At 39.0% G+C, this 27,444-nt stretch overlaps 1 protein-coding gene across 3 annotated transcripts in view; it reads right to left on the bottom strand.

The window, feature by feature from the left end:
* The window catches only part of gabra3 (gamma-aminobutyric acid type A receptor subunit alpha3), a 156,069-nt gene that overhangs the window by 54,913 nt on the left and 73,712 nt on the right, over positions 1 to 27,444 (bottom strand). For all 3 annotated transcript variants that reach the window (XR_008606877.1, XM_055043622.1, XM_055043623.1), the window contains exons 5-9: positions 19,312 to 19,532; positions 12,444 to 12,526; positions 10,314 to 10,457; positions 6,285 to 6,437; positions 2,899 to 3,104 (exon numbers count right to left, since the gene is read on the bottom strand). Coding sequence is in view for 2 of the 3 variants with exons in the window: in XM_055043622.1 (XP_054899597.1) it covers positions 2,899 to 3,104; positions 6,285 to 6,437; positions 10,314 to 10,457; positions 12,444 to 12,526; positions 19,312 to 19,532 (807 nt within the window). In the remaining variant the exon portion in view is untranslated. The remainder of the gene's footprint in view (positions 1 to 2,898; positions 3,105 to 6,284; positions 6,438 to 10,313; positions 10,458 to 12,443; positions 12,527 to 19,311; positions 19,533 to 27,444) is intronic.

The raw sequence follows: 27,444 nt of genomic DNA, 5'->3' as shown, positions 1-27,444 counted from the left end.
CTTACAAGTAACTTTTACATCAATAATTTTTTAATACTGACTTTTTATTTTATTTTTATCAATGTCAAGATATTATTGACTTACAAGCTCCTGCACTTTACTGAAATGTTACTTGTAAGTTAGTTTTGTTAAATTTCAAGTAAACAGAGATATCTGGACTAGAAACTGGGCAAAAAAATATGTGGTAAGATTTTGTGTGTATGTGTTTTTTTTTAGTGTAGCTGCAGTTTTTGCAGCTGTAATGCAGCTGGTCGGTTTTGGTGAACGCTGACGTCTTGGAAGGTTTATGGCTTCCAAATTAAGGTGGCTAAATTCAAATGAAAAGCCACATTTTTCAGTTTTTATATTTAAGTCCTTCCACATCACAATTATGCACCATTTTGGTCACCTATTGCATAACCCCCCCCACAAAATGCAGTTTTGACGTTCATGGTCGTAATGACAAACGTTCAAGTTGAGCGTCTATGTGTCGCTAGACGCCACCGAGCTTCAAAGTCCACACGACAAACCGACTCCAAACTCCAAAGCGACCCTCATTCGTCTGACGGTTTATTGCATTAGATCAAATCTTTTGCTCCATTTGTCATAAGGCTGCGCATTTGAACTCCGATGTCACTGCTTTCCAGTTGCTTATATCTATGGGGAAGGCGACGGCAGAGTCTTGTATGTCCGTGTGAGCCCGTTCCGTTTTATCTACGGTGACAACTGCGTGCTCAGCAGAGCCCCTGAGAACGCAGCCCAGGCTGTCGCCATTAAATTCAGCCTTCAGAAAGGAAGGAAACTCTCCCTGCTGACTAAAAAGTTCAACTGCATTTTGGCCTGTCAGTCTCAGTAACCAAATGTCACGCTCGAGAAAAAATAAAAGTAGAAAAAATAAATAAATAAAAGCGCAGAGGCGGCATTGATTGGGTCAAACACTTTGTACATATGTAGCAAAAATAGATTTGTGACAGTCTGTCGCAGCTGAAATGAGTTTCGTTGTGTTTCTGACTGATAAGTGTTTTGATGTGCTTCGTCAGCGACTCTGAGACAGCTTATGTTTGCTCTGGGATTTTTCTTTTTTTTTTTTCTTTTGGTTCTTACGAGCATCTTGTAAAGCCATTTTGTCAATAAAGCTTTGAGTTATTTGCATTTCTCAGGAGATTAACTGCTCTCATTAAGTCTAAAAAAAAGACAAAAAAAAGAAAAAACTTCAAACTTTACATGCCTGATCTATTTAGGTTCTTTTGCTCTTGTCTTATCATTCCGTGTGCTAAAGTATATATACAGTGGTGTGTTCACATGTGAATAATTTCCGTCACAACTTCAACCCTGCCTCTTCAAGCTCCGTTAAATATGGTTTGAGGATCCAAATTGACAAAGTGAGAACAGCTTATGCTGGCATACATAAAAATTTAAGGAAACCAGAAATAACACTATAAATAAAGGATTAAGAGCAATTGCCTCGCAGAGAGTGTTTTCACAGAAGTTTAATTATGACTTTAAATACGAACCATGCAGTGCATTATGTGGGAACAATTGTTCATACAAGACAAAATGGCTCGAGCAAAATGCTCGCCGGAGTGAAGTGATCATCAAAGAAGGAGAAAATCTTTTTTTTCAAGTTCACATTTTGTCAGATTTTATGCATCTGAATTTATTTCGTTCTGACATCTCTCCAACGTTTTACGCGGATCTGCTAGGCGGGCTGACGCTGATCAGAAGAACAAAATGAATTATTCACTGAAGTATGTAGATCTAAATCCTGTTTTTGGGAGGAGGACGGCGGTTTGTTTACATTCCGGATGAGATTTTATCGCTGCAAATTCAATCAAAGCGAATACTTGACATCTGACTCTTAACATGCTGAACCACAGAAAACTGTCAAAGAAACGTATTTATTTATTTTTATTAAGCTCAATTTGTTGGCATTACAAACTACTCAGCTTTTTCTTTTTTTTTAAAATTTGTTTTGTTTGGCATTTTTCCACTAAAATTTCTCCCAATTTGGCTTTTTCTCCCCCTTCACACGTTTCAAATAATCACACTCTGTGTAAGCACTTTTTCCCTTAATGAACAAAATTGTCATTTGTTTCCATTTGTCTCATATAAACATAGGTCTGATCATGTGAAACGGACGCAAAATCTATTTTTGCAGCTCTAAGTATAAGCAGGTTACGCTCATATTCATATTACGCTGTGCGCTCCGACTCCAGCCAGAACTTTAAATGGGTCACATGCAGAAGAAAAAAAAGGCCTAAAACACCAAAGTTGTATTTCTGTGTCACAACTTTTCCAGAAATGTACTCTTTTTTTTGTATCTTTGTAAACAACGCACAAACGCCCCTGCTGCACCGTTGAATAGAAACTGGATAAGTTACGATTCATCTTGCTTTCTTACGGAGGGAAAGGGTAAACCTGAGGTGATTCATTTGAAGTGAAGCACGCTCGCTCTCTGATCAGCATGCAAGATGTAAGGATGGAATCTTATTTTTGTTTTTGGCGAGAGCAAATGCACGGCGCCTTTTTAAAACGAGCGCTGAACATATGCTGCGATTGTAAATCAGGGCCAACGTCTCTGGGAGTTTACTTCTGCTTTTGCTCTCAGTGTTCCTGTTCCATTTGGCTGCTAATGAATAAATAAAAGGCCTCTTTAAAGTCTTTAAAAGAATACTCAAGGCTGTGTTTAAAAAAAAAAAAAGAAAAAGAAAAAGGAACCTGCTATGTGTGGCCAAAACTCTGAAGATTTTCTCAAGATTATTTTTAACATCGAGGTCAAAATCCAAGTTAATGATATGTATTAAGTGCAAGCCCACTCACCACCCCGCCCCGACTTATTTCTGAAAAGCGTTCTCGGATAACTCATGCTTTTGCAGTTGATAGATGCATGTATGCAGTGTCGATTGTTTCATCACTCACCCTTATTTCCATGCCCTCTCTTTTCCCATCCCACGCCCAGCTGCGTTTGGTGAAGTAGTTGACTGTCGCAAACTCTATCAGGGCAGAGAAGACAAAGGCATAGCACACTGCCATGAACCAGTCCATTGCGGTGGCATAGGCCACCTTAGGGAGGGAGTTTCTAGCACTGATGCTCAGAGTGGTCATGGTTAGGACCGTGGTGACCCCTGAGGACAGAAGGAAAACACAGACGGAGAGGTTCAGGGAAGCTGAAAGTTTTTCTTTTACAATATTTGCGTACTTTTAATTGGGTTGACACAATTAATTGTGATGAATCAATCAGTGAAATAGTCGTCATCTAATTTAGTAATCGATTGATTGTTAACTGGAGAACACAGACCTAAAAGTCAAAACTGAACAATCTATTAATTTCGCATTTCGACTGAAAAAACAAACAAACAAAAAAAGTATTTATTTGTAAATATGTTCAATCCAGAACTCCTCAAGAGACATAATGTCCTGGTTCATATTCTGTAAAAAAAAAAAGAAATAATAACAATAATAAAAATCTCCTATTAAACACCCTTTGCATTTCAATTGTGAATATAATTGTGAATATAATTAAAAGAAGTAATAAAATTGCTTACTTGCATTTTCTAATACTGTATAAAAAGCTTAAATGAAAACTGCATTTTTTAAAAATCCAATTAATCATCAGAATAATCCACAGATCACTCAATAACTAAAGCAGTGGCAGTCCGGGTTCAGAGTTAGAAATCAACGATCCAATTCAAATTTGCACTTTTAGATGACGTTGGAAGTGGAAGCTCTTACATAAGACGCTTCATATAAATCAGGAATCAGATCGCAGCGCTTCATAATGATGAGACAGTCCACTGACGTGTAAACATCACAAGTGCACAGGGTCAGTTCATCGAGTTCAGACGACCAGAAACCAGCCGCCACTGCATTACACCATTACAAGGCATTTATTGTTCTGTGTTTTTATTCTGTCTTAAACAAGTCTGATCCAAGAATTGTTAAATAAATGATAAATGGATAAGTGGAGCCCTCAATGGCAGTGAGTTGAGAGGAATTTGAAAGAATAAACTATTTGTAATAAATAATTAAAAGAAACAAAAACAATGTTGTAGTGTCATTATATAACCACATTTTCGGTAAGCTTCAGTTTGTTCAGAAAGAAGGGAGCTTTCTGCTGGTTCGGCTCAAAGTGACTCACTCCCCTGGCAGATTTAGCTTCAAAGGACTCTTTTATTTTAATCAAGTTGTTTATTCTGCCTGGAAGTAATATTGACGCTTTTGAGTGGCCCAGAGTTGTGATATGAATCTGATGCAGAATCTGTGGAGGGAGCCAAAGATTAAAAGGTCTTCCAACCTTAAAAACTGGTGAAATAGTGAAAAAAAAAGCTGGCCAGAAATAAGCATTTGACTGTTGCAATAACGTTTCAGTTTGATTTTAAACACGACATTTTTTTCTTAAAATGTGAATAAAAAAAGAATTTTCTTTCTTAAATCGATTCCCCTTGTGGATTGAGATCCATGTGTATCTCAATCACATGGAGCTAATGCCGCAGTAGGGGAGAACCATGAAGGAAGTCATGTTTAAGGTGTCGGTTGTACTGAGTAATCACTAAATGAAGAAACAGCTGAGCTGCTGAGAAAAATTGACAAGCGCACTAGGAATTAAGGAAATGTGAGTTGAAAAGTATCCTCTGTTTTACGGGTCCTGCCTCTTCCGTTTCCTGAAAGAGGCACGACCTCCCCTTGTGGATTGTTTCTCAATCCACAAGGGGAAAACAAGATTCTTGGAAGAATAAAAATAAGACAAAAATCTAAATTTGATTGGGATTGGGTGACGTCGAGCCCGACTGTACACTTGCTGCAAGTGTACAGTCAGCAAAAAGTTTAGATTGTGAAAAGCGAACAGCAGATCTCTGTCTACTAAAATGATATTAATTGGGAAATGAATCCACTGAGGTGTAAACTGAAAATTTCACGGGTCGTTTCACATCCCAGCCTTTTCACTTAGCAGTGGCGGGAATGAGATTTGGCTCGGACAATGGCTGCCCATCCAACCACATAAAAACAATCCTGAATCTGTTCCAATCCATCTTATCTCATAAAAATGGACATGTTGGGCAAAAAGGCAGAGGGGATGATCGAAATCGAAAAGCAGCGAGGTCGACCCGTTTCAGTGAGACACGACAGAGGAATCATAACAAAAAAATTCAAGACAAACAACAACTTGTAGATACGAAGAATTATATTAAAGTTATTTATGGTATTTTGCTAAAAGGAAGTGAGATTTATGTAAATAGGTCCATAAAATGTAATACAACTTAAAACACTTTTTAGAGTTAATTTTCTACAGAATTTACTCCAGGAATAGAGATACTCACAGAAGAAGGCTAACTTTGTATCTCTGAATCATTTTCTATTGATTTTACCATGTTTTGGGTTTATTAGCATGCAAAACCGACCGACGCTAAGCCACTTTTAGCTTACTGTCCACCTACTGACTGTTTCAAATGTCCTGGTAAAACAGATCCTCCAACATACTTAACAGTGGAAATGATCTGCGTTTCTGCACATTTAAAAAAATTGTTTTTCATACTAAACTCACCTGAAGGTTTTATGACCAAAACATTGTCTGCACATTGTCTGTCTCAAATCAAAATGTGGATTTACATCTGCAATACGGAAAAGCGTGCTTCCCTAGCAATCATCTGGTTGTTAGGTAGCAATAACACACTAACTAAACTGTAGGAAAGACAGAAAATCTGTGCATTTTGTTTTATAACCCCAATAATTTGGTTTTTCCAACTTTTATTTTCATTCTTTTCCCCCATTTTTTTCCTCCTTTTGGGAAAACTTTTACAATGTGGAAATTTTTCCTTTTTCCAAATTTGAATCTCCTCCTATGATGCATTGCATGCCACTTCCTATAATTTCTAATATCAAAACAATAATAAATATGTTAATATCAGAGTAAATGAGAATCCAAGATGAGATTTGATTTAAATATCTTATACTTTATTTCAGAAAGAAATGTCTTCTCATTTCCTGTTTTGTTGCTTGTAAAATAGCTCATTTCTCTCAAAAACACAGAATTTGATACCGAAAAAAGACAAAGTTTCTGAAAGTCCCGAGTTTCTTTTTCTCAGAAACTGAAAATGTGCAGTCTTGCCCCCAGGGATTATCGTTAAAATTTATGTGGTTTGTTTTACCTAAACTACTCAAAACTCACAATGTAGCAGCACTTTAAGCAAGGGGAAGGAAGTCGTTGCATGTGTTTTTTTTTTTTGCATGATATGGAAACTCTGTTTGATCGCCCCGAAAATATTCGTAACCGATTAAGAAACCAATTAGCAATTAGAGGCACTCACCAAACACAGTGCGGGCAGGAACCGATTCCCTGTTAAGCCAGAAGGAGACCTGAGACAGTATGACTGTCATGATGCACGGAAGGTAGGTTTGAATCACAAAGTAGCCAATTTTCCGTTTCAAATGGAAATATGTCGTCATCACTACGTATTCTCCTGGAGGAAACAAAAACAGAGGCAGAGAGACAAAACAAGTCAGACGTAGTTATAGCACAAAATGATTAGACTAAAATCTTCCAAAAAAGTAAAAAAAAAGAAAAAAATACAGTGAAAAAGGATTTGAATGCAACTCTAGTTAAAAGATGGAAGTAACTTGTAAATTAAGCTCGCTTGTTGGAGATTTTGATGATTTCATCTGTGTTTAGTGGCCCCAAAAAGCCCCAACAACAACAAAACAAACAAAACAACACAAAAAAAAAAAAACCATGTGTGTCTTTTCATTTGAACGAGAGAAGTGCAATCAAGCACGAGTGGGGAAAAACATCCAGCCGAAGAAAGATGTTTTCATGGACTTTTCATTTTCAGCACAATCATTTGAATTTTAAAAGCCTCCTGGTACATTTGGGTAATATGAGAATGCAGTGTGCCGCACCTCAAAGGAGATTCAAAACCAAAAGTAAGTCAGTAGTTATTCAGGTGGCTTAACCCGCTTACAGAACACTGACATTTTCCTTTGTGCCACTCCTATATGGAGATATATGTTTATGCGGGGAGTGTGAGGCTGCATCTCTCTCCAGTGTTTGTATTTGTCACTGATGGCAGCAAGCGGCCAGATTCACTTTCCCTAAGCGTTGGCTCTCACTCCCGCTTTTGCAATCTGTGTCGCAGAGATACGAGAGGCTCCCGTTTCCCTGAGGTGGTTTGTCTGACCAGATTCCAGCCACGGCTGAAGAGGCTCAATCTTCCCTCCTAGATTATATATTTTTTAGACTAAACCAGTTTAACAAACTTAGCTTCGGCGCTCCTAAAAGTTCCCTGTGTTTTCGAAGCATTAAAGAGACGCCGCGGTCAAATCGACTGCACAGGACGTAAGGAGTGCGGTTATTTAAAAGTCTTGCTCTTGAAAATGTGAGCGAAACTCGGGCGTCAGCTTTGCACCAACGTCTTCCTCTCAACTGCCTCTCACAGTTTTACGTCAAACTGAGTGTCAGTGCTTCTACTGACAAATGAAAAACTTTCAGACTTCAAATGACAGCGGTGGTTATATGCGAGGTCAAAATCCTGTATGAGTGTTATTGTACTGTTTTAGCACATATATAAGTGAAGTTTCCAAATAAAAAGAGAAATAAATTGCTCTCCACAATTTTAATTCTGTCCCCCGGTTGCAACATGGTGGTGGCAGTATCATGCTGCGGGGAGATTTTTCTTCCCAGTGCTCAGGAAAGTGCTTCAGAATTGATAGTGAGACAGATCGGGATAAATGCAGAGGGATTCTGGCAGCAAATGTGTAAAAACCAGAATCGCGCATAGAGACATTCAGCTTCTATGTTTAGTTTTCGCATCCCGTAGATATGATAGTGAATGAGTGTGTAAGGTTGAACTGTTCTGTCTGTTTTCCTTTGTTTCTTTTATTTGGTCTTGGAAGATTGAGTCTCCGCCTCTGTTAGCAGAGAGAGGTGAATAAAGCAACTATGCAACTCTGAGTTCATTAGAGCAGAATGAGTTTCGCCTAATGCAGTGTATTTTTGCTCTCCGTCTGCAGATGTATTGAAGATGTTTTTGCTCCCTGACTTTTGTCTGGCCCTCAGTCTCTGAATTATGTACTTCACAAACACTAGGGCATTTTGAAATGTCCGGTTGCTGAAAGGTGCTACAGAAATAAAATGTGATTGATTGATTGACAAAGGTCATTCTGACTATTGGGTCATTTTTTTCCCCCCTCGATTTTAATCTTCTGAAATGTTTCTTTTTGATTCACCTGGGAGCGCAGATCTCTCCGCTTAATGCAGCTGCCATAAAAACTGTGAAATGGGACGAATGCAGCAACTCGTCTCAGATTGTTTTCTGGTGTAAAAGCCGCAGACTGCCACTCCACACAGAGTGGAAGTGGAATCCTGGCTTTCAGCTTTTTAGCTATCTGAAAACGCAATTTATCACAATTTCATGGTCTTTATGCAAAGGCAGTGAATGAAAACCAGTTTTAGCCTGAATACGTTTTCGGTAATTCACATATCTATAATAATTAAAGCCTTTGAGATTTCTTGTAAGAGTTTCTTCCACACACCCACATGCCAATCGGACTTAAAATCCTGGGGTGTTTCAAAAATGCTAATTTTTATCTCAGAACGTGAACACTTAAGAATATTCTAATTTTTACCTTTAACATATCTTTAAAAAGGCTTTTATGAGTTCATTATTCATCCTCTCTGTGTCCATGAAATTGTTGTAGGTCCAAGCTCCCATAAAGATGACTATTTTTCTAAATGTATTTAAATGCAAACTGCTAAGAATCAAGAGAATGTTTAATTGCAAACTATGACGTAAAAACATTCTTAGCAGTCATTCTTAGATTTGTAACCACTTTTGTCTGACTTTAATTTTGTTTCTGGAGTGAAATTGAACCTTTAAGAAGCTGAAAATATAAACCAAGCAGAGTTTTAACTTCCTGTGGATAAACAGCTGAAGCTATTTTAAGTAAACGGGGTAAAAAATAGTTTATTGTCGAGAGCTTGTTAGAGGTACAGAATATCGACTCAGGTGGGCGGAATCCAAATGCACACCACACTTTTCAGATTTCCTTGCGTTGGTCTATCACACAAAATGTAACATGCTGTGATTTGTCTATTTAACACTGGTGTTTGCTTGTGTACGGCTCTGGCTGTATACAGATGTGACGATTTACCGAGAAACCTTAGAGACCATCCGTAGACTCCAGGCTTTAATTGATCTCGGTTTTAACAAACAGCAGGTTCAGCAGGTTGTTCTGCCTTCAGCTGCCTTACACTGCAAGCTAACCTCACAACACAGGGAAGGATCTATTTCTGTACCCGTGAGAGTTGACCGATATCGCACCGAGTCATCGACTATTGCCTCAAGACTTAACGTTTTCTAAGGGTTGCATTACATCCCGGCTTCCTCCAGGTCTGTCTAAGGTTTTTCCCTTAAGCAGGATTAAGATACTAACAAACAGAAAACACTGGGATTTCCATGCTGACCGTGGAAATATAACCACAGCAAACATTTTTAAACACGTCAGTTATGAGCAGAAGATGTGATGAAAATTGCATATTGTTTACTTTGGGGAGTGTGGGAAAAAGCTGAATATTTTGAACAGATCCACACCGATTATGTATGTTTCATGAACCATAACATCAGTATTACAGCTGGCACAGCTAATTCGATACCTTTCCCTTAATTTGCTGCAATAAACTTTACATCCTCTAGTGTTAGAATAAAAGCATTTTTGTGTGAAAAATAAAATGACTCCCGCGGTGTGATGAAGAGATACACATTTATACACCAAAGAGCTTAGGCTAGAAGATATTTTCATTTAATTTGAGCGATTATTACAGTTGACTCTCTGGGCTACGGACCTCAACACATTTGAGGAAACCTTCACCTCTGGCACACTTTCTCATATTATCTTTGTAAATATGCTGAGCAGTTTGCCTGGGAAAAAAAAAACACCCACAAAAAACTGGTAACAGTCATCATTTTCACACAGTGCACCCAAACAATTTAAATAATTCAGAAAACAGAGGAGAAAATAGCAGAGCGCTCGGTGAAAATAGTGCCGGCCTGAGCCGACATCAATGAAACGGTTGAAATTACGGCAGAACAAAAGCAGAAAAACAAAACTGTTTTATTTTTTATTTATTTATTTTTTTCTGATGGAAGCATCTTCGTGTGACTCACCCAGTGTTTTTACCCTTTCCACGTCATCAAAATGTGGAATAGTGTGATAAACTGGTTTGAAATTGTACCTGACATGCCTGCAAAACCTTAGCATGATGCACTAATGCTTTGCACAAAATAAAAAAAAAAAAAGATTTTCAGCCAGTGTGTAACAGAGTGGCGTGGAATGGTATGTACCTGTGCTGGAACTGATGGTTTCTTTGCCAATGACGTGACCCAGTAAGTCATACTGGTTGAGCCTGGAGCCGTCCTCTGCCACAGAGACAGATCTCTCGTCTCCCTGAGTCCACAGGTAGATCACCTCATTGTTGGTGTACGCATCTGAGTCAAAACGAAAGGATATTAAAAAAAATCCAGCAAAGATGAATTAGATGTTAAAATCTAATTGCAGCAATCTGTAGATTTACTATAGTTACTACATATTAACACATTGATGGCCATATAATAGATAATATGTTTGCACATATTTAAGTAATGCACAGTTTCTCTGATAAAAGCCTGGATGGTCTTCCCTAACCATCATGTCTTTTAACGAAAAGCAAGCACAAATGTGGACCACAGGATGCTTGTTCGCCGACTTTCTGCCCATCTCAGATAAACTCGGTCAGAGCGGGCTGGACCGAGCTTCACTGCAGAGCTTCGCTGCAGAGCTTCGCTGCAGAGCTGTTGCACGGCATCCTTCCCCAGTAATACGGATTTATGGTAAATTTCCTGACTCAGGGGCAGACTGTGTTGAGTGACAATGGCTCTCTGAGGCGCTGCTGAGCCCATGCGGCTATAATGATCACAGTGATTGTTTCTCAGCCTGAGGTCACGCGCGTCCAGCAGCGGGTTTCATCTCAGCTGGGATGAGCTGAGAATGCACAGGCTTTCCTGCAGCCGATTTAGCATCTAGAACTTTATTAAAAATGATAATATTATTTTTTTTTTTTACATTTTGTTACCTTACTAACACAATCTTTACATATTAGCTGAATTTTATCTGATAGTGACAGTGAAGTGGAATAAACAGCTAACATAATGTAGAATATTCAATTGAATGATTCTCACTAGAATTCAGGTGAGGACTTTGACTGGGCCGTCCTAAAACATATATGTGCTTTGGTGTAAATAGTTTCACGTCATACTTTGGGGGGTTTCTCTGCTGTAGGGTGTCACACCTATCTTCCTCTGTCCTCTCCCTCCTGAAGGAAAGCTTTGCCAGAGCATGTTGCTGCCACCACTGAGTCTCACAGTTGGGATGATGCGCTCCGGTTGACAGCAAAATCATGTACTGGATTTTCTTAAGAAAAATTCAAATGCCACGACGCCATGGATTAAAGATTTAATTTGCAAAAGCAGCAAAAGCAACATGTCCTTCAACTTCCACTTCACATTTATGCCCTACTAATAACATACATGGAAATTTAGAGTTGTGATGTGAAAACGGACAAGGCCTGAAATGTTCTGTAAATAGCTTTACTTTCTTACTTGTTTGATTTTGTTTGCATTGTGAAACTGGTTGGATTATGTGTTTTGATCCATGCCATTTAAACAAGTGAACAGATGTTAGATTTTAATATGTTTGAGGAAAAATAACAAAATCTGAGCATAAATGGATGGGATGGAAGTAAAAATTTCCAGAGTACTCAGAAGACCACGCAGATAAACCCACCCCACTTCTGCTTCTAATCTTGCCAGCGGGATAGACGTCGCAATTAGAGAGAGGAAAAAAAGACCTTAATTAAGGCCGTGCAGACCTGCTGCTGTGTCTCTAGTCTTGATTTGCTGCGGCACATGTATGTGTTTATAAATCCAACAAGCTGCCAGACAGAGATTTGAACAGATTTATGGAGAATTTCTTGCTCTGAAATTTCCCCTGCAGACGTTTTAGTGGACCAATGTGCGTTAACATGAACCTACCTCTTCTATTGCTGTGATGAACTACAATAAAGCTTGACATCTGTTCCACGGTAAAGGTATATCAGGAATAAGCTGATTGCTACTTGGCTAATGTTTGCCCAGGCACTTTAACTCTATTATGCATTAGAGTAATATTCCCTCTTTAATGGTGTTTAAATCTCGGTCCTTATGTAGTAAACCTTTGGCTCTGCAGCAGCTGGGTTAAATACATGGGTATTTTTCCAGCTGCTCACAGCACATCTTTCATTACAAACAATAGTGGCTGGAAGTGGTTTGTTATGCAAACAGTTCTGAAGGGCAAAAGGTAATCAATATCTCCTGAGGACAATAACTTTAGTCTGTTTGCTGTGATTATTATTTTTTTCTCCACTGAGCTCTGGACTGGAACACGTGGTGCCGACTTACAACTTCCAAACTTCAGAGGACAGGCGTGTGCATCCATCGGGAAGTCCTCCAGGTGCATGGGGCACTCTGCATGGATGGTCAACCTGAAAGAGCAGAGACACGTTATACAACTAACGGCGGGGTGCAAAAATGTGGAAGCCCACGGCTGCAAATGCAGTGGGGAAAGTAAGTGTTTGATACAATATCGCAACTTCTCCACCTGCAAAGAATGGAGAGATCTGGAATTTGCATTGAGGCGGAGCATCTAGAAATACGAATAATAACAATAAAAAAACAGGGTTTGATTGTCATTTAATAATAAATTCACAATTTGTTGTTTCCTGTCGTTCTTGACCAGGTTTTCCACTCACACAGGTTTCAGCCCACTCTTCCACGACTCATTAAATGAACATGATCAAATGCTTCCTTTCCTAAGCGTACGTCACGAGAAGTTCCACTTTTCGGACACACAGATATTGTGGCAATAAGGCCGAAAGGAGCGTCAAAGACCGAGCTTCAGAAACGCGCCATAAGCAAACAGAGAAACGGCTCATATAGTCTTATTCATGAATGTTTAATCACAAATCAAATCCAAAATGATTCAGAGACTCATAAAACCATTCCTCAGCTGACTAGGTTGCCCATAAATGGACCCAGAATTAGGTTATTCTAACCGAGTTACAGCATTTGTAGTCCATACATCAACTCAGGATTGGGTTACTTGAGAAAAAAAAAAGGAAAAGGACTGTAAAAAAAAATTACAGATTGAGTAAATGCTGCACATAAGCATATTTCTTATTCCTTAACGGTGGTGGCTCTGTTGCCTGTGAAACGCTTTGCACTGTAAGGATCCAGTGCGAACTGTTTTGCTTGTTTAATATTTACACGTGAACAGATGAATTTTTAACGTCTTTGTGGAACTTAATAAAACAAGTCAGGCGATGAGAAGGTTAATTCGGCGGGTTTACTGCGCCACGTCGTTCCACACGTGAGATGAAGACCTTCCACCTTCACTGCAAACTTTGTGTTTCTCATTAGATCCCCAAGTGGCCTTAACAACAACCCTGTGGCCTCAATTTTTCTCTCGCCCCGCTGGTCGCTATCTCGGCGCTACCTCGCTCGCTGATAAGCGTCTCAATAACTTCCCCCAAATTAACTCGACGGAGCGAAAATCAAAAGACAGAATCGCACCGTTGCATTATCGCCCAGCTCTGACATCGGCGTCTAATTGATGTCATTCATCCTGCGCCTGATTGCAACTCACATTCTCCCAGAAACAAAGGTGGCGGCAACACCAGAGTTACTTTGATTGCAAACAAAGACGCGAGAACTAAGTGAAACGTAACTTCACGCAAAGGTACTGAAAGGAACCGGCGCACTCAGAGAGACTCGCTGAGATCACAGCTGCTCCTTAAGCAAAACGTAACGGCGTACAGCTCTGGTTTGAACTTCTTTCAAGGTATCAAGCACATCTAATGAATGTCTGGGTGTGCTTGCCTCAAACCTTAAAATTAAATTCAGAGAACACAAACATGCACAAAACAAAGCCCTTCGGTGGATTAATCCTCTGTAATTAATCATGACAGTCAAGGCGCATTGACTCTTTTAAAAGGTCACGTCTGTAGGAATATTCTTCTGTACAATTCGTTGGATAAAACGGACAGACCACTCACTTGCGTTTTCCACATTTTACATTTAGTAATCTTGCTTGTGCAGCTAATCAGCAGTGAATTGCATAGGGACTCTGGGTCGTTGGCGTACTGAAATTCAACAAAGTACCTCTCAGACGCCTAATTCGGTGCCTTGCGGATTTATTTGTCACCCTTGAATATTAATATTTTCACATTTACCTCATCAGACGAGGACAATCCCTCCATGTGAGCTAGACCCCTGGAAGAGCTCAGTCCAGTCCCTGTGACCCACTGTTGGCCTGTCAAAGCCTAGGGAACCGTAGGTGGCCAGCCAATAACCCGTCATGCTGAAATGTGGCCCAAGCCCCTCTACTGGGGAAACTTTCACAGTTCCCAGGATAATCCCAGCACCACCAGTTCCAGCTGAACAGACAGGGACACAGAGGCAGGGGCAATAGTGGAACATTGCTTTGTCACCTCTGCCCAGGCCTTCCCTTTGGTGTGTCCATCCATGACTATAATAATGCTGCACGGTGCAGTGGTCTAATGCACCATACAGGTAAATCCTTAGACAAAACTGTTTAACCCTTCCAGACCAAATGGAATGCTGGTGATCCGGCCAAATTTGCAGTACTGTAATTCCATCACACTTTGTGCTATCTGAAAAATTTAAATGGTTGAACGGAAATTTCACCCCCACCGTAGCAGGAAGTGAAATTAAACTGAGGGGCGCTTTTAATAGACGGTAAATTGTGAAAATAACTTGCTAGATATTGGAAGTTCCAGTTGTTATGGATAAATGGGCAAATATATATTTAATCACAGGACCTTTAAAGAACTGCATACAATTAAAGTAAGCAAGAATATCCAGGCAGAAATTTTAAATTTAGGTCATAAAGGGTTAAGACTGCAAAAGACTTGTGATTGCAGAAGAGCTTCAACATCCCTGCACATGAAGAAGAGCTGCAACAAGATGGCTGAGATCAAAGTAGAGTGGCTCAGTCAAAGTTCAGACCCAACTCCAACTGAGAATGCATGGAAAGACCAGAGAAAGGCGGCGGTGCAGAAACCCCCCCTTCAATCTGATAGAACCTGAGCTAGTTTACTGACACGAGAAGGCAAACCCTCAGGCACTTGCTGCTACCATTGGAAAGAAAGGAGTTGGTTTTAAAAATTGATTAATGGGGTTTGAATGCAACTCAACATTTCCACATGGGAAGAATCTTGTGTTGGTCTATTGCAGAACATCTGAATGAAATACACTGGAGTGCATGTTCGTAACATGACAAAATGTCATAAAGCTGCATGATCGCATTTGCAACACACTGTTCCTATGTAAGTTGTGTTGGTATTCATAAGATGCTGAGTTTGGTTCATTGCCACTCATTTACATCTCGTTTATTAATTTATTTTAGCCGCAACCTCACGCATTTGTGTTAATAAAGACGATTTAATTTATTCATAAATTCACATTCACTTTCAGGGACAAAGTTGTCGGAGGAAACAGGAGTTGGAGTTGTACTGTTGCGAGCTGACAGTGAGTGATAAATGCTCTCCGAAAAATAAGACTACTGCAGCAGCAGCACTGGCAGACAATAGCGGCTCCCCTCCATTCAAAATAACGACGCAAGCCAGCAAAGCCGAGGCCTTCTGAGCCGCTGCAGACGTGCTGATTAACTGGATTTAAGCGGTTGTCTAGTGAGAAGTGCCAATCAACACCGAGTGCCAAGTCAAAGCTCTCCACATTTCATATAAGATGGATTTGCATTCTAAAGCCTAATACTGTACCTGCGCTGTGAGCAAAAAGTGATACGAGTCTCTACTTTGGAGTGTTACACACTGGGGTTAAACGGGGATTTGCGATGCGCATGGGCTCTGTCGGGTTTGGGCTGCAGCAGGTAAATCCTCTTTGAGTGTATAAACAACAAAATCCAAGTGTCATTATCAGACAAACTGATCTGCACCAACAAAATCCAGCGATGAGCAATATGAAGGACCCTGGGGAAATTGTGTGATTTAGCAGTAGTTTAGCACAGACAGGTTACAAGCACTCAGCAGGGAAATATAAACCAAACCCGTTGTTTTTTTTTTGCACAAATACGACCGATATAAATCTTTGTAGCCCTAAAAAAATTTAAAAAAATAAATCCAGTATGTGCCTCTTCCGTAATGTGGTACTGAATCTGACATGTATTCTGAGAAAAAAACAAAAACAAAACAACTTTTCTCATTTTATTTCCATTCCATATTTAAGGACAACTTAAATACTAAAAACATTAAAAACAATTTTATAAAATACCAAAGTGTGTGCAAACTCATGCAGCAACACCACTGTCGAATTTGATATTTGTTTACGTTTTATTTCAACCCTAAAAGTTTTTTTTTTTTGTTGTTGTTTTTTTAAAATCAATTTTCTTTTCTTAGTTTCTCCAAGAGTGTGTAGACTTTTCAGACTTTATTTTGGAAATGATTTGTGTCTTCCTTCACTATAAAACATGTTTTTTTTTAACAGAAGAAACTTTACAAAGTTAAGTGTGTGAAAAAACTGTGCAATATGATTAAAAGGTATAAGAGCATTTTTCAGTTATTTACATAAACACAGATTGCAGGCTAATCTATTTTTTTTTTAAATGAATGTTATCGTCAAAAGCTGGCCATACTAGAATATATAATGCTTAGGAATTTTTGAAGTTAATTTAATTTCTACTTTGTTGTGAACCTGAATGCAGCATGATGCTTTAAGTGGTTAAAGGGGAAAGCAGAAAAAGTCTAAGGATTTAAAAAAAAAGAATACCAGTAATGTTCCAGGCCATTGAGTTTCCAGATCTCTGCTCATCCGATGCATGTCTGCCTCTCATATACAGTATTATCTGTCAGTGTACAAAGTTGCTTCGCTGATACTCATGTAGAAGTAACAGAAGAAATGGACGGAGCAGAGATGTGAGTGCGTCCTTCAAGCTTTCAGTGAGGAGGTGCTAATTGCTAGCATGGGAGCAAGGTGTTATTTTCTGCTATTCTCTTTCTGTTTCATTGTTCAGTAGTGGAGATGGAGAAGAAAGGCAAAAAATATTAGTAGTCCAGAAAAATATGTCACAGTGAAAGGAAAGTACATTCAATTTTTTATGCAATATTTATTACATTGGCACGTCTTTTTGGGCTTCTAAAGCTTGACCTTAATTTCCACCTTGTTATTATTTATTAGGTCAAATTCTGCCAGCATAGAGTAGGTGTAAGTGAAAAAAATCCCATTCTCTCATGGTGACAAAACTTTGGCTTGTTGTCTTGTTCTGACAGAAGCTGATAACAGAAGTTCTCTGAGAAACTGTTATTGTTTTTCTGAACCTGCAGAAAACCGTGTCTTTTTTTGTTATGAGCCGATGGGAAGTCCCATACTCGCGCACCTGGTGAATATTAAAGACTGACGCATCTTTTCTTTCTTCACTCTTGGATTTGCAGAGAGTCTGTACAGTCACATTGTTTTCTTTGACTCTTGATTAAAATAATGACAGAATGCTTTCTGGGTGTTATTCTTGATTCATTCTTGCTAATTGAACTAGCGTCTCACATCAAAATAAGTTTAATTGTTTTATCTCCTTTAATATTTTATCAAACTGCATATCAAAGAAAGCATATCAATGCTTGTTTTGTTATCTTCAGAATCAAAGCACACATTTCTTTGCTGGTGTTGACAGAAGAGCAGAACCCATTGAGGTCGCAGAGCTAAACTCCACTTCATCTGCACCGAAACTTAATAGAGAACAAATGGATAATAGTGAGCACTATAAGAACCATTTCTTCTAGACGGTCTCATGGAAAGTTGCCTCAAAGATTGAACGCTAGGATTAAACGATATGAATTAATTCTTTCTGGTACGGTACGGTTCGACTCAGTACGGGCGTTCCTTGCTTCATTTTCCACTGCAAACAACACCCGCTCGACACTGGCGGCGTCAGATGTTTACCGTTGTGGTGTGTGTGTGAGCCTTCCGAGAAACACACTCACACACACACAACATCCTTCTGTGTGTGCTTGAATTAGGCTGCGCTACACAAACACTTTTAACCAAAATGGCTAAAAAATAAAGCCATGATACTCTTCGCTGATACTCATGTAGAAGTACGACTAGTGGATGATTTTCTCTCCTTTTGTTGATTTTTTTTTTTTTTATATATTGTTGTCTTTTGTTCAAACTTTATGTTAATGCCATGACACCAGGGCTGCACAAACAAAAACAATATGGCGATATGATTCCTTCATTTTGAAAATATGCAATTAATTTATTCGTGAGCTTTACCGCCATAGCTACATAAAATATACATCAAGTTGTCAGAACCTGGGTTGTTCCGGGGTTTAATTTTGTTATTCTATGTTTGTTAGTGACTTTCTTTGAATAGATCAGCTTTGTTTTTGCCTTGTCTTACTTTAGTCCTTTAGTTACTTTTCTTTTATTAGTCATCCGGTTTGTATTGTCTCTTTCTCTCCCCTCACACCTGCAGCTCATTTCTGATCAGCCATCTGTTCCTTGTTCAGTAACAAACCTCCCCACTATATATGCAACTCTTTCTCAGTCACTCCTGGCTGGCTCCTCCTGTTATCTCCCCACTACTTCCAAGTTACTGCCCTGCTGTGCTTTTCTGTTTTTGCTCTGTTTTGGCTCACTGTGATTTTTTTCATACGTTTTGTTCTTTGTTTTTCATTAAAATATTCATCATCTACTCAACACTGCTCTGCTTTTGGGTTCACCATCGTCACCACAAGTGTGGCCAACAGAGAAAGTTTATCCAGCAAGTCAAATTCAACGTTGGCTATAATATTTGCATGTATGGCTCTTGAAATATTAATTCCAAGATGTCCTTTGTGATCGCAGTATTACTCATGATGATACTGTTATGATGGCCATGATTTCTATCTTGTGCTGCTCAGAAGGATAATGAGGAAATTTATTCAAGGTCTTTATAAATAGAGATAGTGCAAGGAATCAGATGTTGTCTATGTTTTTAAATTGTAGTAAGTGATTTTATGGTTTACAGTTCAGCTTTCAAATAGACTTTTGACAACAAATTATTTCTTGAGATTATTTACTCTTATGTGGCTCTAACTGTGTACAGTTATAGGTTTTTAAACAGAAAGACAGATATTTTTTAAAATCTTCATTCCAACAAATAAAATATTGAGGGAATTATAAGTTCATAGTCAGTGCGGTTCCATACGTCTGTCAATCTTCACACACACACTGACGTTCGAACACATCGTCTCACCTCATTGTATAGAGGAGCGTGCCGTTGTCAACTAGTCGTAGTAGTTTGTTTGGAGTTGTCATGTTGTGGGCCACGGATTTCTTCCCGTTGTGAAAGAAGGTATCGGGCGTCCAGATCTTGCTGGCCAGTAGGTTGTTAAGCGGCAAAACTTGCATTGGACCGTCAAACTTAAGCCTCTCGTCCCTCCAGCTTTGACGGAAGAAGACATCAATGGTATACTCCTACAGGGAGGACATTGGAAACAAAATAGTTAAGAGAAATGTCTCCAGCTGGAGTTTAAAACTGATTACCACAATTACATGGACCAGTCGAGCCACAGTGTGATTAAGGCTAAATTACACTGTGACTAGAATGGACTGGACCTACGGTGTGTTCAGTGGCATATAGTTCTTTCAGCTGGTTATTATACTGATATTAGGATAGCAGTCTGGTTTTCCTTTAGTTAAAAGGCATAACTTATCTATAAAAACATCTGCCTCTAATCCAACAGAATACACTAGAAACTAGATGTGTAGCGATGGACTCTCTTCAGACACACATAAAGACAATTACATAGTCAGTCTTTGATCAAGAGCATTTCTGAAATCAAGAGACTAATGCCACATCAAGATCTTTAGAAACTCAGACATGTGTTTGTCTTTAGCTGAATAAATTACTTCAACAGTGTCTTCACACAGTCAGTTGGACAGCTTCTGCATTTTCACTAAAACCAGGATATCACCTGAGTGATAAAGGCTTTAAGATGCTTTTGTTAGTGTGTAAATGACTGAACATAATATGGAACAGTCCACTAAACATAATATATTGCTTGTTTCTTGATTATTCGAGAAAATTCTGTAGCCATGTAGAGTTTTGTTGTGTGTTGTTCTTCTCTTCTCCAGAAGTTCATTGGGTAACACTTTATTCGACGGGTTGTGAATAAGACGGTCATGAGGAAGTCTTTATGAATATATATGACTGTTGTCATAAAGTCTTATTCGGTAAATCATGACACTTTTAATACAAAGTTTATTATTCAAATGTTTTCTTTATGACAACTTGACATTAACCAGGAAATCATGGTCTGCCATACATTTGTCATAAAAGTATTACTGATTAAACTTTAGCTTTAATAACATAATTTTTACAGCTTAATCAGTAATATTTTCGTAACAAATTCATGTCAGATGATCATTTCTTGGTTAATTATACTTCTCTTTGCTTCCCCACTGTGACATAATGTTTTGCACTTTGAACTGCCTTGTCGTTTACATATAAACTGACTTTATTGTATCCTGTAGACATAAATAAAGACCCGTTTTAGCGCTCGTTTGGCATAAAATTACCATATGGACTGTAATATCAGACACTGATTAAGTTCTCTAAAACACGGTTCTAGAAAACTAAATTGCTTCATTAACTTTACTTTCATAATGACAGACTGCAGAGAAACAACTCATTATTTCAAGACTTGTACAACAAAATATCTTTACTGCTGCCTCCATGGAAAACAAGACTATGATGAGAAACTGCAAGAAGTCAGTAGTCGTAAATTTATTTAATATTAATTACAAAGGCTTAGAGTCCTAAAAAAAAGTTTTGCAGCTTGGACCAATTGTTTAAACGTAACTAGCTGGAAGGAAATGTTCTCTGTCCCATGCAACAGGACGCATTTTTAACTATCAAAAAAAGCTCCACACTTGTTTCTCTCCAATCATCAGAGTATTTTTTTATATATGTATATATTTTTTAAACTCAAAACAGTAGCAAACTTCACACCGGGCAGAGTGTAATCGTCCACCCCCTTGGCAAAAAATCGAATAAATTAATTTCTCAATGGCTTTAACTACGGGAAGTAATCACGCACAGCAGGAGGGGCGTACCACTTCCACTCAACACATCAACGGGGGCTCCTCTAAACAACGCTAATTGATTTGAATGACCTCCTGACAGCGTGACAACCTAGAGCACAACCAGGCAGACTGCATCAGAAGCCCTTTTATAACAGGGCCACAGAGAAACAAAAAAAAGAAGGTGACAAAATTCCCCCCGTACTACTTCCATCTGTTTGTCTTGGATTTTTCGGCTTGATTCTGTTCTAAACACACAAATCTCGAAGATGCTGGAAAAATGAAACGAAGCTATGCTCTTTATTCTTTGTTTAGTCATGTTCCATACAGAAAATAAATAATTAACACAGGCTGAGATAATAATAAAGTAATAATAATTTAAAAAATTCCAACCCTTGATTGTTTTCTGATCTGCACAGAACAATTTGACCAAAACTTCCCAGCAATACCCGGTCATTTCCTGAGACCACAGGTATTGTCACGTTGTTCATTTTCCATGAAATGGCTCCTGGTGAATAAACATAAAAATATATATATATTTGACGAGGATGAAGCCATTATTTGCTTTGTCCCCTGTGGTCAAAAAATCTCCGGTAAGCAGAGAGAAATGACTTAAAGATTGAAAGGCAGGAATGAGGAAAAATGTAGCCAATCTCCACAGGGCCAAATGGCACAGCCGGTTCAGATGCCAGCTGGTGTTCTGCAGGGACTGAGTGATTGATTTCCCCTTGACGGAGGAGACAGCAGGAGCCTTCTATCCCACCATAATTTTTAAATCTCTCTTCTTTCACAGGAAAGAAAATCGGGAATGGATTCGCCCCCATAAACATTGGTATTCTAGGCTGCATTTAAGAAAAATCTTCCCTTTTTTAATATGTTTACAGTTTTACAGAACCTATTTAACCCTTTATAGACAACTTTGGTTTTTTATATATATCCGACATAGACACCACAAATCATAATTCCATGCATTAAAGAAAAAAAAAGTGAAATTTTGTAAATGTTGTTCCAGCTTTGGCACTAACCACTGACATCAAGCATTTGCAACTACTGGCAATAATTGGTTTTCATCTCTGTTGAGGAATGGTGGCACCAGTTTTCTTTTCTACAATTGTTTTTTCTGTTTTTCATCATCAAGATGGGTCCTCTTTGTTCAGCAGACGACTTTACCTCAAAACTATCCTCTTGATGCTATTTTTATCCACTCTGTTTCTTATTGGTGAAATATGAACACTGACTTTAGCTGAGGTAGATGAGCGCTTTAGAAGTTGTTCTGGGTGAGTAATTTTTGCAGGCTGGTCACTGCTGGGAACGCCCCCCACTGCTCCACGCTTCTCCTTTTGAGGATAAGGATTCATTATGGTTTACTGCCATCTTAAAATCCAAAGCATTTGTAACTGTTCCTTAATTTAACTACATATCTATTCTGACCGTAATAATAAAAATATTTACATGATTTGAAACGTTTGAAATGACAAAAAAAAAAAAAAAAAAAAAACAACAGGCGAATACTGCAAGGGGGGCATCATTTTTTCATATCACTCATTATTAGAGTTTATTATGAAGGATGAAGGAGAGTTGAAGGGGATTTTACATATAGAAACCAGCAAAGTAAACAATAAAGAAGGTAAATAATATACTCTATATGTTTACGTACATGCACAGGCTACAGAGGCAACCAGGTTTCATCTGACAGAATATGATTAATACCCTCAGATGCCCTGAATGCAATAACAACACATTTGTTTTTAATGACTTTTATGATGCGTAGCTTGGAAGTAACTCCTGTTTGTTCAGAATTTCAACCCTAATTTCATTTAGTATGATAATGACTCCCAGATATGGTGCCTTTAGATGCAGTATCATGATCCCGCCTTCTTCGTCACAAACAAAACACTTCAGATTATTCTCATTTAATTAGAATCCAATGCTTACATTTACAGTTTGCAGACTAATGAGCTGAAATAAATAACAAAAGAACACACAAGGGAGCAATGTTGCTTTTCTCTCGATTGGAGGATGTTTTAGATGCCAGACATCAAGCAGAACTTGGTAAAGGTGATACCCACAAAGGACCTTGCTGTCTAAAAAAAACAAACAATGCCAGTGAAGAAGCTTCAGTCTGCATTCAGGCAGGACACTTGTACAGTGACACTGGGTTTCAAATCAGACATTTACCACAGAATCATAATATCTCACATTATGCTTTCTGCTTTGTTGTCTGAACAAAAGGATGTGAGCCGGAGCTTACTGCCTGTTGGAATTAGCAACCTGGCTGTCGAGTGGGTCAAAAACAAAAACACAGTCATCTTTAACGTGTGGTTGAAGGCGCTTCGTGTGAACTGGCTGGAAATGAGCCAATCCATGATTTGCATGATAAACATTAGCAGGTCAATACAGAGGTGCAGTTGTTTCTTGCAGCTCAGTCTGATGTTAACGTTTTTTTTCTTCCCCTAAAGAGAGGCCATTCTTTCCTACATCCTGAGGACAAGAGGATACATGTTCAGCTGTGGAGTCAGCCGTCTTCCACAAGCTGTCTGCTATCGTCCGTACGTCAACCAAAAATTTACTGAAGCACGAAAAAGGCCTGCAATCATTCTCCAGTATGTTTCACAATGAAGTATAAATCCTTGGTCTGAACGAAACAGGCCTTTCATGTCTTCAAGTCGGGATTAATCTCTGAGGCCTGTCCGCAGACGCTGCTGGACCGTTATCGCGGCGTTTTGCATGAAAAAAAAGTGCAGATGGAAAAAAAGAAATTAAAAATCAAAGGAGAAAGATGTGAACGTCACACATCTATAAACGTGTCCTTTATAGATATTGGTCGAAGCTCGAAAGCGGTCGCTGGTGGCGAGGCCGAAACTAATGAGGATGAAAGGAGATGATGAAAACGACAGAAAGACCTGATAAGATGGCAGTTAAGGTAGGATGTGCAGCCGACTCCACCAAATGAGTCTGCACATTAAACAAATGACAGCGGCCGATTATGGCAGGAAGGTTGTGTCTGATAGAATATTAAAGGAGCTTTTTATCTGGAATAAAGGAGTTCATGAAGTTTAACTGTTACATCTCATTTCAGTAACGCCACTTTGCTTTAACGCTCTCTGTAGATCTGAACGCTGTTTCTACGGCTTGTTTTTTTAACGTTTCAAATTATGCACCATAGTTCTAGCTTTCTTTCATTGAAATCCGTTTTTGAAGCCGCTGAAGTTTGGGAGCAATTTTTTTTTCAAAATTTGCAGATTTGATGCATCGCTTTTGATGACTTTGTTATGTGGAGGAAAAGAAACTCACCAGCTGTTTTTCCACTGAAATAGCTTGGATGACAAACGACGCCTTGTTTGTATCTGCACACAGCAGGCCAGGGTTAACATTGCGTCTCGATTGTGCGGTAATGACACACATCACTTCGGGGAGGTCGCGCGTCTATCGGACCCGGCTCTGCCGGGTTTCGCACTCTGGGTATTGCAATCATCAGTCAGACTTGATCAATGTTTTAATTACAACTCCTCCTTATTCCCCCGGTTGTAAATCATCCTCCCTCGCTCCACTTCTCGTGTGCCGTTCGCTTTTCCCTGCTGGGAGAGCAACCTGTGTGAGATTCGCAATGAGCTGTGAATCCCACACCAACTCCAATTATACTCACATGCATCCCAGCGCTCTGAGGTTCGAGCTTGTTTGTCATTTGGCTGCGCCGCACATCACGGTGCACGTCTACGCGTGAAATGTTCAAGAAAACAGAAATGCTCACGATAAAATGGCGATGTTTTGAGTTTGTTATAAGTTATAAATTAACAAAAAGAATGAGAAATAGCAGTAAATATATATTTGCACGTTTATATACATCTCTTTGGTTATTCTCCTCCGTAAACCTTGTCTTCCACTTTGACCATTTCCATTTGCCTTTCACGTTTTCTTACCTGGCAAATCACTCTTGACCTCTTCTCCCATAATCTTCTTTCAGCATTAAAGTGTGGTTGTCAGATAATGAGCTTTCCAGTGTCTACCGCCAAAAGTCCAGATTATACCTACCAGCCAATTGTAAAACCCTGCATGTGTAAAAAATGACTTTACAGCTCAACTCTTTTTCTTCCTCTGGCCAAAAAAAACAAAAAAACCTTTAACACTCGGATAATAAAGTAGGGGACACTAGTTTTAACGAGATATAGTTGCAGCTATCAAAATCTTTCCAGAGGAAGGAAGAAAGCGTTTGAACCGACACTGATGTGATTCTCATCCTAAGTGAACAGCTTTTAAGGTAGACATAGTTTAGTGATCAGCCTCATTGGCTGGAAAATGAGACGTTTCAGATCTTATTTAGTTTAGCTCTCATTCAAGAGTAGAGCGATCAGCATGCAGGAAGGAGGTTGATATACAGAACAGCAAAAAGCTGGAATACAGAAAGGAAGACATGGGGAAGGAACAGAAATATAATAAAATTAATTATCTCTTGTCTGTTGCCTAATGGGATATACACAAGCACACCGAGCGCCTACACGTTGAGTTGTAGAAAAAAACGGATAGAAGGGAACATGGCACAAAAAAATCGTAAATATTAAAAAAATATTTCTAGATGTATTTAGAAATGTGTGCTTATTTCTTGTCTTCACACCAGTGGTGATGTACTCACAGTCATAAAAAAGATGTCTCTGTGACAACTTCTGGATCTACAATTTAAACGATTAACGCACACGGCGTTATATTTCAGGAGTGCAAACAGAAGTGTAAAAATGACACAAATTGCATCGTAAAGAATCGGCACAACGGAAAAACATGAGTCTTATCGACTTGCAAAACTCACATTCTCAGGACCAAATGATCCATCAGTGCAGCCAGTCCACTGCCTGCTGATTGCTTGCGCCGTTTATATGTCCTACCAAGCATCAGCTAGCACAAAGTGTCACGGTTTGGTGTTTCTACCTGGTGCCAAAGAGGTGGGAATGACAATCATAGACGGTGCACCACTCAGCATTTTGTCAGTTTTGGTAAAGATGAAGGTCAAAGTTCACCCCCCTCCGGTTTTATTCTTCCAGACATAAAGCTCATCTAGATATTCCGAGGCTCTCAAGTTATTTCTATTTGACTTGCAGTGGCTAGATTTCATACTGTCGTATATTTATTTTAAAAATTAGTGTAGGAGAGCCTAATCATACCTCACGCTTCGTTAGCTTGTAGAATCACATATGAAAAGTGAATTTATTTTGAACCTAAAGAATCTCCAGGCCTGGTAGCCACAAATCGGCCAAGATCATCGTCCCTCTGCCACCGTGTTGGTTCAATATGTTTGTGAAGTGATGTTGTGGTCGACTTTGGCTCCATGTCGTTCACTCTGATGCCTCTTTGCAAACCGTCCAGGTCCTGATAAAAGAATCATTCTCTACGGAGAAGTGGTTTTCTCTTGGCCACCCAAGACAAACCTGCTCATACATTCTCTTGCTTTATGATGTCTCACTTTATTTTATGTCACTTAGGAAGCAGTCGTTTTTTTCATTCTGTTTGATAATGGTGACCATAATTATATGTCAGTTTCAGGCTTGAAGTAGATGACATTTTCTCGAAAAACACATTCGCTGAAGCCAATTACTGCTGGATTATCCCGACTCCCTAATTGCTTAGCCTTCAAACTCTGACCTCATCAGTGAACAGCTGAATGTGATTGGCTGAAACTGGCTTGCCTGGTGGGAATCTGTAGATTTACAATTATAAGACTTTAGTTTTCAAGACTGGTTAAAATCGAAATGGCGTCCAATCTCACAGCTTCTTCTACAGATTTGGAAGAAAATGAGTCGAGTTCTATTGGGATGAAACATATTAAAAGTTAACACTTTATGTCTTGTTTCAATGTTTTATAATAATTAAGTCTGTAAGGTGTAATTTGAAGTTAACATCTTGCTCTTAAGCTACTCAGTGACTGTGCGTGAAGTCCTATTATTCCTATTAGCTGCTGTTTCCCAGAAACTACTTTGCTTTCAACTTGTTTGTAATCACACATAAATCACACTCAGGCATCAGGGGAAACTATTACGTCCATTGTGGATGATAAAAACAAACAAACCTAACCCTACATTAACTTGTGTATTGTATGGGGAAGGGCGTACTTGAACTTACCAGCCTTTGAACAAGGACAACATGATTAATATGGAAACCTGGAGTTCACCTCCAAATGTAAGTGGCACAAATATCCATTTCTCGGTGAACACCTGGAGCAAAGCATGGATCCTGAATTTTGGGCATAGAAATGCATCGTGAGCGTCTCATTTCTCAGGGGTGTTTGCACCCAGAAAGTGCACACACCTGGTGAGAT

This window comes from Poeciliopsis prolifica, unplaced genomic scaffold (assembly GCF_027474105.1).
Source record: "Poeciliopsis prolifica strain line A6 unplaced genomic scaffold, Auburn_PproV2 SCAFFOLD019, whole genome shotgun sequence".
Lineage (NCBI taxonomy): Eukaryota > Metazoa > Chordata > Actinopteri > Cyprinodontiformes > Poeciliidae > Poeciliopsis > Poeciliopsis prolifica.
Note: the sequence above shows the minus strand (reverse complement) of the source record. Positions and strands in the feature narration are given on the sequence as shown.